This window comes from Raphanus sativus, chromosome 9, assembly GCF_000801105.2.
Source record: "Raphanus sativus cultivar WK10039 chromosome 9, ASM80110v3, whole genome shotgun sequence".
Lineage (NCBI taxonomy): Eukaryota > Viridiplantae > Streptophyta > Magnoliopsida > Brassicales > Brassicaceae > Raphanus > Raphanus sativus.
The window spans coordinates 23,181,509-23,195,463 of NC_079519.1; the positions used below are offsets into that span (position 1 = coordinate 23,181,509).

General features: G+C 31.0%; 2 protein-coding genes across 2 annotated transcripts; both read left to right on the forward strand.

Annotated features, from left to right (window-relative positions):
• The first annotated feature begins 6,497 nt into the window (after positions 1 to 6,497).
• On the forward strand, positions 6,498 to 7,436 carry LOC108837308 (uncharacterized). Its single transcript, XM_018610367.2, has one exon. It carries the CDS (start codon positions 6,604 to 6,606, stop codon positions 7,171 to 7,173), a length of 570 nt encoding a protein of 189 aa, XP_018465869.2. The 5' UTR covers positions 6,498 to 6,603; the 3' UTR covers positions 7,174 to 7,436.
• Positions 7,437 to 10,706: 3,270 nt separating this feature from the next.
• Positions 10,707 to 11,239, forward strand: LOC108826562 (uncharacterized). The gene is made up of 2 exons (XM_018599935.2): positions 10,707 to 10,862; positions 11,057 to 11,239. The coding sequence occupies exons 1-2, from the start codon at positions 10,707 to 10,709 to the stop codon at positions 11,237 to 11,239; spliced, it is 339 nt and encodes a 112-aa protein (XP_018455437.1).
• The last annotated feature ends 2,716 nt before the right edge of the window (positions 11,240 to 13,955 follow it).

Genomic DNA, 13,955 nt, shown 5'->3' on the forward strand with positions numbered 1-13,955 from the left:
ATTTACTGATTAGGTAGGCATGACCTAAGATAATATTCATTTTTAGAATCTTCTAGAGAAGAAACATCTATTGATTTTGTTATTCCTTTTTGTTTTTTTCCTTCTTTAAATGTAATAAGATTTGATAAGAAACCATCCATAGAAATGGTATCTACTGTGGAATTACTATAGCCTACTGATTGAGATTTAAAAATTTTACATTTACTTTTGGGATTCAAATCCCAGACTATTTAATTTCTTGTAGATTATAGGATGAGAAGCTTATCGAAGATTTTAAAGTATTGTATACATTGAGTCGTTTGTTGTGATCGTCTGCTGCGGAAAGAAATTGTCCATCCAAGTTGTCCTATATACAGAACCGTCTGTTGGTCTAGTACTGTTTTGAGAAGAATTTTATGTGGAGTATAAGTGGAGTCCTTATATGTGGAGCTGTTCATCAAATCGCATATATTGTAGGTAGTTGATTATCGTATATAATAGAATTTTATATGATGATGTAAAATGTTAACCAACGTTATAAAAATAAGAGATGGTATATATAATAATATGAAATGTCACTTGTCAGAATTCCAATGTTTGACTTTAAAAAATAAATATTGAAGTATGAAACAAATTAAATTATATTAAACCGCTAATCTGTTTATAAAGATATTCTTTGAGATTTTTTGTAACAAAATTTTAGACTAATCCAACATCTTGAAGGGATATATCTAATCGTTACCATAAATGATATTTTGAAAAAAAATATATCTTTAAAAATAACTATTTTCAAAAATACATTAAGTTTGTGATGAAAAGATTAAATTAAACTCTCATAAATCATTTATAAATATTTAAGAATTATTTATAAAAGTTTTAAACACAACATTGGCCCCTAAATACTAAATACTAAATAATAATTATGAAACTATAAACCCGGATATTGAAATAGTTATGATTCAATATGTTTTTAAAATATGATATCCATCTTAAGGTAATTCAAAAAAATTCTCAAATTATCGCATTTAATCTTTCAAAAAAAGCATTCTATATGATTGGAATTTAGTGCGAAAATGATAGCAATTTTTTGTCTGGATGTTTTTTTCTTAGAGATACAGTTTTGCGAAAGAATAAAACTATATTTGTCATAAGCTATTTTAAAAAATTTACTTACATACATGATTCTTTATATCGGCCATTAAAATTTAAAACTGTAGAAGTCATTTAAATTTATTTAATTATAACAAAAAAATATTCCTTTTTTGTTCAAAAACTAAAAAAAAATAAGCAAATGAACTTCAGAAATAAGTTTATGTGGGTCACGGTTGTAAGCGGACCATATCTTAACTATTTTAGAACATGTTTAATGCAGTTTTTAAAATTGGATTTTTAGCAAAATATAAGAAACCGTCTCTTAACTTATAACTAAAAAATTAAGAATCAGTTTTTAAATAAGATATAATAAGAAGCGGTTTTAATTATTTTACTTTAAAGTTAAGATACGAAATATTATATTTCACTAAAAATCCATGCTCTTAGCCGTTTTGTTTCCTAGTTTACGCCTTTTTGTATCTTATGGTCTTTATTTAAATGTACATATATTCCATAATTTACTTACAACCTCATTATTAGCTTCACGTTTCCAGCATTGAAATGTGTACGTTTAGATATTATTCCTATTTTCAGTTTATAATTCTTGATTTTATGAAACTACTCGAGAGTTAAAAAAAATGGTTTGCGATTTATATATTGTTTGATACCTATTAAAAGTCTAAAATATTTCGATGCTGTGAGATAAAGATATGATTGGCTAAACAATGATTTCTTAGGAATGAAATATAGTTTTGAAAAATTTAATTTACCGAATTAATCGAAGTCTATACTAAGCCACTACGTTAATAGCTAGTGGTGCTTATGACTTATGAGAGTCTCCCTAAAGCTTAGGGAGGTTTTACCTAGAAGGGATTAATAACGTAAAATGGGACTTTACTTGTAATCAAACGAAAGTATAACCGAGAGCAATTAATAAGAGATCTAAGTAAACTTGAGAGAGAAGATTAGATAAGTTTAGTTGTGTGTGCCGTTAAATGATGTTGTTGCGGATGTCTCCCCTATTATGGTTTATAGTTTTCATGAAACCGTGTTCCATTTCCAGATACTCTATCCTTTGTCGGATATCAAGACATATATAGTTTCATGTATGTATATCTTCTTCGAATATTCCTCTGTTTTTTTTTAAGTAGTTTAATGAAGATTTCTTTGTTTTAAAATATAAATAGTTTCCATATATCTAGATAACTTTTGCATTTATTGGATTAGGGCTGGGCAACCGGGGTACCATTCAGGTGTCGTTCTATTTTAATCGGTTTCGGGTTTTTATGGTTACCGAAAACCAGCTCCATTCGGATAATTTAAAACTTCGGTTCGGGACCGGTTCGGGTGCTCTTTGGTTCGGATCGGAGTTGGTAAATTATTTTGGTATTGGTATAACCCAAAATACTATCGGGTTTAGGTTTCAAACGGACTTTCGGTTCTTGAGTATATCGTTTATACTGAATGTAACAAATACAAATCTAAATAAATCGTAACTTACAATACAAGTAAGTAAGTAAAAGCATCAATTTTGTCACTGACCAAAGAAAACAACTATAAAACGACACAAATTTAAAACGAAAGCCAAACATCTTTATTGATATAAATAAAACAAAAACAAATGAGAGAATTCAAAGAAAGCTAAAGCCAAAACCAAAACCAAATAAAAAATATATTATTTAATGAAATCAAAAACCAAAAACTTAAATAAAACTTCAAGCTTCAATTGCAAAACTTCAAGCTTCAATTGCAAGCACCATTTTCAACTTTCGACTACAAACTTTTCAAACTTCAATCTTCAAGACATAAGTAATCAGTTTTTTTTAAAAAATATTTTATTTGTATAAATTTTGTAACCAAAACATAAGTAAGATTGATTTAAAAATAAAAAAGGAACATCAACCTTGATCATTCAAAATCAAACGAAAAAGTAAACATATCTATCGATAGAAATAAAACCAAATCAATGAAAGCATAAAACGAAAACCAATTTCTCATGAAATGAAAAGCATTGTTCACTGAACACAAAACCAAAATATAAAAAAATCAACTTCAACCGCAATCTTCAACCATAAACTTCCATGTTATAAAACCACCAACATTTATGTAATAGATAATAATTTAGATGTTTCATATATCTAAGTGTATTTTGGATACATATCAGGAATTGAAATCATGTTTGGTACAAGATTTTTTTGGGGTTTTGAAAGTTTTGGGTTTTATCGGATATCTATTTAAATTCGGGTTCGGTTCGGATAATACTCATAACCCAAAATACCATAAAACAAGATCCTATCGGTATTTATGTCGGGTTCGGATCGGTTCGGATTCATTTTTATCGGATCGGATTCGGTTCGGATTTTCGGGTTCGGTTAATTTGCCCAGTCCTATATTAGATACAGTGTAGCCAATCAAATAATATCCAGTCTTCTACAATTGGTTGTACTAATTAATTAAATATTATTTTAAAAATTTTAATAATTTTCTTAATATTAGTGCTTTTAGTCTAAACTACTTATAATGTGAAACAGAGGGAGAGGGAGTATAAATTTTGTCCAGAATTTAGAACAACGATACTGACAAGAAAACTAATGCGAAAAGCAAAACAATATTCATGAAGTTATAGGTTTCGTAAATTATGGTTTCTAGTTTTCGTATTTTGTCCACGTTCACCGCAAATATTTTTATTAACCAAGTCGTCTTATCCCCAGTGGTAAAAGAGTTTTATCTAGAGTTTTCGTCCTAGGTTTTGGAATTAGAAATTTTTTTGGAATCACCATGATTATCAAAAGAAAAATCAGACCATGCAGATGCAGTACATAAAGAGGAAACAGTTGGAGCGAAAATATCTGAGAGGCTTCTTAAGATAACTTAATTGAGAACTTTGTCTTATTATTTCTTTTTATATATTCTTCTTTGTTTTTAATTATTTGAAACCGTTTTAGAACTCCCATTAAACCTGCTCTTACATTTAAACTTCCACTGATTTATTAACATTTTGACATGCATAAATACTGAAAATGTATTTTGATGCTTATAATAATTGGTTTAACTAGGTAAGTTTGTTCTTTAAAAAAAAAGTTTTGAGGATAGAAAGAACAAGTTGGTAACACAAACATTTTGTTGTTGCTCATATAATTAAGCTGGCAGAAAAAAACGTCATGGACTACAAGGTTCCATAATTATCATTTGTAAAACTGGAGGTAGTGTTTACTATTTAGTATTCATATTTTTTAGAAGGAGGGATAAAACATGGACTACTCTAATTTAAAATTATTCTCCATAATATTTTTTTTGTTTGATAATATTCAAAATGTAGACAAAATCTATTAATATATGTTTGCAGCTCTTATTTGTTTGAACTTGTGTCCTTATTGCTTAGTTGAAAGAGTTTACTATTAAACAACAACAATTACAAGGTAACAAGGCTAATTAATGACCTGTTTTTCTTTACAAATCCAAGTGGCGATACGACAGTGTGGTTACTAGATCAATCTTCGTATAAGCTGATGTAATTTTGGACTTTGGTAAATTGATGTGTTGAGGCTTGTTCGTATACAAGAAACATTGAAACGTAAGACACTTGCGGTGGATAAAAGAAGAATATATATTTATAAATAATAATTAAGTGTTTTTAAAACAATAGGGTAAATTCCGTATAATCCGACCAAGTTGTTAAATCAGCGATATATATCTATCTATACTATTATTTATGAAGCTGTTCAAAAAGAAAAATACTATTATTTATGAAGTAATTTTGCTTAGTTGTCAACTTCTGCTTGATTTTAGGTTTTTTATGATTTTAAATTTATTTTTTGCTTAGTTATCAACTTCTCTTTGATTTTAGGTTTTTAATTTTGCTTAGTTGTCAACTTCTCCTGATTTTTTATGATTTTAAATTTATTTTTGCTTAGTTGTCAACTTCTCCTTGATTTTAGGTATTTTTATGATTTTAAATTTATTTTTTGCTTAGTTGTCAACTTCTCATTGATTTTAGTTTTTCTATGATTTTAAATTTATTTTTTGCTTACTTGTCATGTTCTCCATGATTTTAGCTAATTTTGCTTATTTATCATATTTTTATTAAGTTTAAGCTAAATTATCATTGATGTATTATTTGTTTTGAGCTGAGTCACTAAATCATTAATTTAAAATAATAGCCATGATGAATATTTTATATAAATAAAAACGAATTTTATTTTATTAATATTAAATCTATATGTTATATTAGTTTTTCTTATTTGTCATATTTTTATTAGGTTTTAGACAGGTTATTAATTTTTTATTAGTTTCTAACTATTCACTAATTTATTTTAAAATAATAGCCTTGATGAATATTCTATATAAATAAAAACGAATTTTATTTTATTAATATTAAATTTATATGTTATATTAGCTTTTCTTATTTGTTATATTTTTATTAGGTTTTAGACTTTTAGATAGGTTATTAATTTATTATTAGTTTCTAACTATTCACTAATTTATTTTAATGATATAAAGTTTATATGTTATATGCTATATTAAATAACTGATTACAAAATAATTTTTTAGAATTATCAAAAAAAGATAATTATTCTATATGTATTCTTTTTTTGTGCCTATCTGAAAACAATATTTTATTATACAGGTTAAAAAAATTAAGATACAAAACAATTTATTATTAAATATTAGTCAACCAAAAAATATAAATATATTTTCTAAACTATCTCTAAGATATGAGTGTTTTAAAAAAACTTAACACAATAATAAGTATATATTTTGATTAAAAGTATTTGACATATAAATATTTTGATGTTTGATTTAACTATTTAAAAACATAAATAATAATTTATTATACTGGTTTTAGATTAATAAGACATAAACTAATAAGTATTTATAAGAAATTTATGCCCTCATGTGCAGGCAAAACACCTAGTTATATATTATATATATCAAAATATTGGAACTTAATGCCTTGAACCATGTTTTTAGGCTATTTCTTCGTGCAAGTAAATCTTTACCAATTTAGGGTTCCCTCATTTGTTGTTTATTTATGTATAATCTATATATTCAACTATTAATTTGTAATTATTCGTAATTAAATTGATTAGGAAGTGTTTATTAGGGCAAAATAACAGATTAACTAGCGTTTAATTAAGGAAGCAATAATTAGTTAAAAAGAATTAAGGAAGCAATAACTAACTTAATTTCCAGAACAATTAGTATAGGCATTAGTTGAGTTTGTGCTTAGCTGTCTGTATTTTATTTAACTTCCTCTTCACGTAACTACCGCATGGAGAGCGCTGTCTTTTTCTAGTTATGACGTGAAAGCTTCTTAAGAGACAGCTTTTACTTCCACCTTTAAACCCAAAACACTTCAACATCTATACTTTTAACCCCAATGTTCTAAAATAAATCAGTTACACCCTTGTGCTTATTTTCATTTAAATAGCCACACACAAAAACCCTTTCTCCTTGGGCTCTTCTTTCAAACCTCTCTTCCCTGCTTATTGCAGGGAACCCACTCCCCATCTTGAATCTCTTTTGTTCACCATGGAAGTTAAAAATCAGATCAGTGGTGTAGAAGAAGAGATCAAGAACAAGATGAAGAAGAAAAGATCACGTGGCATGCACGTGATCGGTGTGGTTTTATACATGCTTCGCCGTCGTAGGAGGATAAAGCCGTTTAAAAACGGGTTTTGGCGGCGAGTTGTTGAGTCCTTTCAGCAATTGAAAAACGATAAAATTACCATGCAGCCACCGTATAATATTACGATAATGCCATCAGCTTCTCCGGTGAAGGAGAAACCTCCAGCGAGTAGTGACGATCAGTTATCAGAATTGGTAGAGGTTTTCACGGCGACGTCTTCTTCTTGTTCTTCGGGAATCTCTGGATATGGATCGGCAAAGTCTTTGCGTGATATGGATTGTCTCGATGAAGATGATGATGATGATGATGATGATGATGATGATGATGAGGATTGCTATGGGGACGTTGATGGAGGTGATGAGATGATTGACGTGAAAGCGGAGGAATTTATTGAGAGATTTTACGAGCAAATGAGGATGCAAAATCAGGCTTATACAGGACGTTGCAAAGCCAAAGGGATGATGACGGTCTAGACATGAAGCATATTATATGACATGAACGTATGCGTATGATTCATACATGCATAGAGATGTGCGTGTTTATAAACTGGAAGGTTCTTAGGGTACGTCTTTGTCTTTAATTATAGTAATTATATCGATATACATTTAATTTGTAAGAAAACATATCATATATTTGTTCATTTTATAAATTTAATTAGTGTGTTTGTAGTCGATGGTTAATTTGTACGAATTGTTTGCAATAATAATAAATTTATAAAATATATTCATTTGTTTCCTGTCGACCATTTCTGTTATTAAATCAAGTTGTAGAAGTGAGGATTTGTTTCGGTTTCTTTAACAAACAAAAAAAAAAGATTTGTTTCGGCCGAATCTATGTCCAATAAAATTTATACATTTGTGTATGATGAGACCTAAACTCTTGATTCTTAGCGGAGATTCTGTTATATCGAGGGTTTTTTCGGTTACGATTTTATTTATCAAGTGTGGAAAGTAAAAGATGATGCTACAATGGATGCGAAAAGATAATGTAGAAGTACACAAGTAATGGTAGTGAACGATACAGAAACTTAATTAACGTAGTTCACTAGATGACTACATCAGAATATATTGACGCAGAATATTTAAGAGTATTAAGTAAACCCTTTCTAAAATGGGTTGTCAATATCAAATAAACAATTTTTGGTTATTGATGGTCCAAACTTAGATAAGACCATGTCTAAATATAATGGTGGGAGTTCGGACACCTGATCGGGTTTGGATCGGGTATTTAGGATTTTTGAGTATTTTGGTATAGGGGTATAGAATGTGTTCGGATATTTTTATACTTCAAGTCAGGTTTGGGTATTTTTAATTCGCATTCGGTTATTTCGGATCGGGTTCGAATGCTTAAATTTTGAAAAAAAACAAATATATCATTGTTCAAGTTTCTTATATTTAAAAATATACATCTAACTTGACTGATTTTTTTAATTTTTAGATTGAACAATCAATGTATTTGAAAATATAACTTTAGAAATAGAATTACATTAATTTGATTGTTGTTTTGAAGGAATTTTTTTTAATGCACAAAAGAGTTTGACATACATTTTAATTGAGTAGCAACCATAAATTTGATTACATCGCGTTCAGTTCGAGCTGAAATTACTTTATCTATAACTATATATATATATATATAATCTGATCTTGAGTTATAAGCAATATCAATATAAATATTTTCAATAAAATGAGAAGTAAAGTAGAAATATAGAGTTAAATATAGATACGTTCGGTTATTTGATATCCATTCGATTTGTGATATCTTGCATATTTACATTGTTTTAGCCATTCATTCTTGTACATTTTGATCATATAGATGAGGATTTAGTCATCTTTAGGTTACATTTTGCATACATGAGTCTTTATTAGGTATTGGAGTGTGCTATGGAGTTTTTGGAAGTGTTTGGAGGCATTTGTGGTGTAAAAGGTTGAAAGATGAACATGGATGGAGACCTTAAAGATATCTTTTGAAGCCCATCTTCTGGGAGAACATTGGAAATTGAGATAGCTTTCTAATGGAAGTGGTCTCAAGTCATTTGGAGCTGTATTGGAGGAGTTATGATCAATCTACTGGAGGCATATCAATACTCGAACACAGTACGCCTGGAGCGGGGTGACGGAGCGGGGTTACGACCCCGCTGTGTATCCAGAGCGGGGTGACGGAGCGGGGTTACGACCCCGCTCGGGTTTACACAGAAATGGAGGAAAAACGGCTGGAGCGGGGTTGTGACCCGGGTACGGAGACCCCGCTGCGTGTTATCACTTGGTCGTTTTTATGATTTTTAAGGGGGTTTTTAGACTTTTCTATTGGTACCATTAGGTTTCAAAAGACCATATAAATACTCTTGTAATCCCAAATTATGGAAAAAACTCTTTTTTCTCTCAAAAACACATTTGTAAACCTTGAAGAAAGCTTGGATCTTTGATCCTTTTTCATCTTATTTTCTTTGTGTTTGTTGGATTATCTTGTTCACTAGCATGTTTAATCTTGAATCATCTTTGGTTTTGGAGTTAATCATGTCTATTAGTGAGTAGATCTATCTAGGATTCATGGGCTAGGGTGATTAAGGGTGATTAGTGAAGATCTAAGGTGTTTAGTGTTAAATCTATTTCTTTTCTTGCTTGTTGAGGGTTCTCAATGCTATTTTGGTCTTGATCATACTAAAATAGATCCTTAGGTATTTCCCGCCCGAAAGGTGTATGATGAAATGCCTGAACCAACTCTTCAATGCTTTTAATGCACTTTGCCAAAGAGATTTGTTGTTAAAGGTGTTAAGATTGCTAGTAGACTTGTTCTCCATGATTACTTTAGTAACATTCAACCAAAGGGATTTGATGCTTGAGTTGCTTTAGCAAATGAACATTCATCTAGGGATAGAGCTTGTTTAGTATTGTGTCTAGGCATAAGGAAAGTGCTTGATTGATAGCTTGTCACCTTTAGATTGGATCTACATCACCCAAGATCAAATGCCTAGCCCCATGAGTCCACTTGCTTCACATTGAGAAAGAAAGTTCACTCTTTTATAGCATTTCTAGTCTAGTTTTAGTTCACTTCACTTCACTCAATTGGTTGCGCTTAGATTAAGCATAGACTTGCATTCCCTTTGCATTAGAATCACTTAGGATTGGTTCGACAATCTTTTACACTACAACATTTGGTTAGGGACCCTTGAAAAGTCCTAGCATCAATTTGGATATTATCCATTTGGGTTCGGATATTCAAACTCTCTTAATTCAATATTCATTTGGATATTTTGCTAATTCGGTTCATATTTCAGGTCAGATTTTTAGTTCGGGTACAAGTTCGAGTATCGGGTAAAATGTATATGTCTATCTAAATATAACAAAACTCAAATAGAACTATGAGCGATCAGATTATATGCAGAATCCAAATAATAAACTAAAGGTGTCACATGTGTTTTTTTGACATAATTTAAAATTATTGTGTTGTCTACTTACCAATCGATTTTTTTTTGGTCAAAAACTAACCAATCGGTTCAACTCACTTTTTGTATCGGACAAAATTGGGCTTAGAACATTTAAACCACTTCGTACAGGCTTGTCAATTACCGGTCCGTCCATATACCTAAGAATGACGGGCTCCCAAAGCTAACTAATTCTGAATGATACCAAAATTTCAAGATATATCAACAGTTCATTTGCTCTGTCATCGAACTTATATAATGTTTGTAAATGCCTAACTAGATCATAAACATGGATTCAATACGTAAATCATTTTGTAGAAAAAAGAGGAGCTTGAATAGGTCTTAGATTCTAAAAAAAGAGCAAGCTTTTGAGTTATGGTCAAACTTACATACAAATCCAACTTTGATGGCTTTCGGTTAGGCCTTAATGATAGGATACATTAGAGGTTATTATCATGGTCATAGTGTCTTTCTCCGAGAAACTTGGGTTTAGCATTGTGCTATTTTGTGTATTTAAAAAAAAAAAACTACACTCCTTATTGTTCTGATTAAATCCATTTAGACAACGAAACATAGTCAGATACAATGCTGTCTTCTCGAGCTTTTAATGCAGCGTCTCGCTCGTCTCTCAGTCGTCCTCTTCTCTCCAAGAGACTAGCTTCTTCTGGTCGGACTGCTGATCCTAAGATCCATAGTCGTAACGATGGAGACGAGCCTAGTCTTTTCCCAACAGACCCCGAAGTATCATCCATCTTTTATTTACATTTTGTGTCATTAATTACACTTTAATTCGACTTTACATTGTCACAACTAAAATGTAGATTGTTCTAAAACATTTTGTTTTTATCGTGCTAAAAAATTTAGAGGCAGGTCTTAAAACATAACTATACTCACTTAACCAACCAGATTTTAATTGTTATATGTTTTTGTTGTAGGGTTTGGATGATGTAGCGAATCCTAAGACTCCGGCAGATGAGATTGTACCGGACATTCGACCACCCGGTTTAGAAAAAGAACCGCTTAAGCCTCCTAAAAACCCACGAGCTACTTCACACAAGATTGAGTCTACTCCGGTTAGTCTACCCGCAGATCCCAGTCTCCAACAGAAACGAAGATAAGAGCAGCAAAAGCCTTGGCAGCTGCACCCGCTATGGTCGCCTAGTTTAAGACATAATATTGTGAACTGAAGGCAGATATGTTTACTTTTTATTAGCTTTTGAGAATATAAAAAAAAAACTATTGCTTTCTTGGGATTAAAGAAAGTTAGTTACTTCTATTTTTGCAAATGCGTTACTTCCTCTGTTTTTGAATAAGTGTCATTTTGATATTTTTCACACAGATTAAGAAAGTGATGGAAATATACGTAAGTTGTTACTAATTACATCTTTCTGATCAATAGTATTTGAAATAAATAAAATTATTTATAAAATCAATGCAGTTTACAATTAATTTTCAGCTTAAATTAAATATAATTTGCATTATAATTGTAAAGTGATATTTTTGTATAACAAGAAAAAAAAGTTAGAATGACATTTATTATGAAACAGAGGGAGCGTTGCTCAAAAAAAAAAATGAAACAGAGGGAGTAGTATCTTGGAATTTTGAGTTTATGTGATGCATGAGATTAGGCGCAATAGATTTGATTCAAGATGTGATGATAATTAAAAGACAGTTTTCTCATTGTCCAAAAGGGTTTTTATTTGGTTCTTCAACGAGATTCTTCGGTCTTTATCCCCACAAACTGTAAATTTTGAAGAGAATCACATTCCAAAGTTTCTATTAATGAGGTCTTAAACGAAAATAGATAGAAATTATTTTTAGGAAAACATAGAAATAAAACTTTATTTATATATATTTTTGTGTTCTTTATTGATTCCACCTTTTGAAAAACAACCATTATACTTCTGGTTTCACTTAAACATAATAAAAACAAAACACCCCACCATTGTGATCAATAATAGTATATTAAAGGATCCACCTTTCACGAAATCACAACCTCGTAATGGTGCCCGTGCCTTTCGTATACATACCCTATTATATAAAAATCAGAATAAGTCGGCAATCTCTTATATCTTAGAGGACAATGCAAGTTTCTTTGAGCATAATTTTCATTGGGGAAGAGAGATAGTAAATAGTTAGAACAAATAGAGTGTGGAAATAGAGGTATTGTTCAGTAGGTCAGAGAGACAGTTGATGGTTGAAACAAACATGGTATGGAGGCATTGTTCAGTAGGTCAGAGAGAGTTGATCGTTAGAACAAGTAGGGTATGGAGATAGAGGCATTGTTCAGTAGGGCATACGAACAGTTGATGGTAGAACAACTAGGGTATGGAGGCATAGTTCAGTAGGTCTGATAGACAGTTGATGGTTAGAACAAATAGGGTATGGAGATAGAGGCATTGTTCAGTCAGTCAGAGAGATGGTTGATGGTTAGAACTTAGAACAAACAGGGTCTCTCCCCCGTTGATAAATATTGCTGAGGAGTAGCCTTGATGAGGAATGTCCATTGAATAATGAGCGAGAGAGAACATCAAAACGATTCAAAGTGTTTTTATAGAAACTTTTTCTTTCTGTCACGCAATAGTTGAAAACAATCCTTATTTGCGTTGAGATAATGAGAGTTGATATTTGTCTCGCTTCTTCCTTTTCCTCCTCTACTTAGTATGTCTGATTATGTTTTCTGATTACCGTCTTTGAGCTCGTTTCTTGCAGCCCAAGTCTGAGTCAAGTGAGTGATATATATATATATATATATATATATATATATATATAGAAATATCGTACAAAGAAGACTCGATCGAGAATTCCTTTGTGGATAGTGAGCAGAAATTATCATCTCAATGCGCTCATTGTGGGAGGATTTGTCGTGCTCATCCTCAGCTGCTTCTGCCTCTGGAAACGAATTAAAACAGGCGCCGCAGAAGAAACCAAGGCAAGCACAATTTGCCTTCTTCTTTTCTACTTTTAGTTGTAGCTTTTAAATACTATTAATTATAAATTTTAAATGTGTCTCCGTCTGTGGAACCAAGTGAAACAGAGATTATGATGAGCCAAAGAGCAGGAGAAGATCGAGTTTCCTTCATGAATTTAAGCCCCACTGTGGAGGCAAGAGATATCTTGTGAATCCAACAAACTCTGCTGAGGTGGTTTCGATATCGTTATAGGGTAAGATATTATAGAATCCCTCTTTATTTGGAATTACTACAACAGGTTAGAAGTGTATACACAGATGTTGATCAAAACTATGTGATCACAGGGAATTTTAGAGAATGGAACATAAGTGGCCGTGGGAAATGGTCTAATATGCCATCGTGGAGTTTAAAACGAGGTTAAATGTCTTAAACGTCCTTAATTAATAAAAACTAAGTCGTTTATACGAAGGATGTTTAAGACAGTTCTAACCTCGTTCTTAAATTCGATGATCCCTGGAGATGTCATTACATAATTTTTACGGTTACTTGTGTTTCCGTTCGCTAACATTCCCTGTTATCACATTATGAAATAGATCACGTAAATATGATTTTAGGTTAATTCGAAATAGATTAGGTTTATTTTGTAATTCTACATATTTACGCTATTAAAATATAGAATACCAAAATTAATACTATTATAGTGACAAAAGGTTTTCCCAAAAATGACATCATTTTGTATACTTAACAAAACAACACGCGATGAAACTAAATTTGTCTTTATTTAGATATATTCACACTACTCAGAAAATCGTTCCACCTTCACGGTCATTTGAGTTAGTATCTTAATGAGAAAAGAAGACAAATCTGATTAAACTATTCAAGCCAATTATTTTCCTCACAAGCAGTTAACCCGTCATAAAAG

Bases quoted from the DNA above. Each gene is read 5' to 3' on its own strand.
- LOC108837308 (XM_018610367.2), top strand. From the start codon at position 6,604: ATGGAAGTTAAAAATCAGATCAGTGGTGTAGAAGAAGAGATCAAGAAC.
- LOC108826562 (XM_018599935.2), top strand. From the start codon at position 10,707: ATGCTGTCTTCTCGAGCTTTTAATGCAGCGTCTCGCTCGTCTCTCAGT. The intron at 10,863-11,056 runs GTATCATCCATC...TTTTTGTTGTAG, and splicing joins TTTTCCCAACAGACCCCGAA to GGTTTGGATGATGTAGCGAA.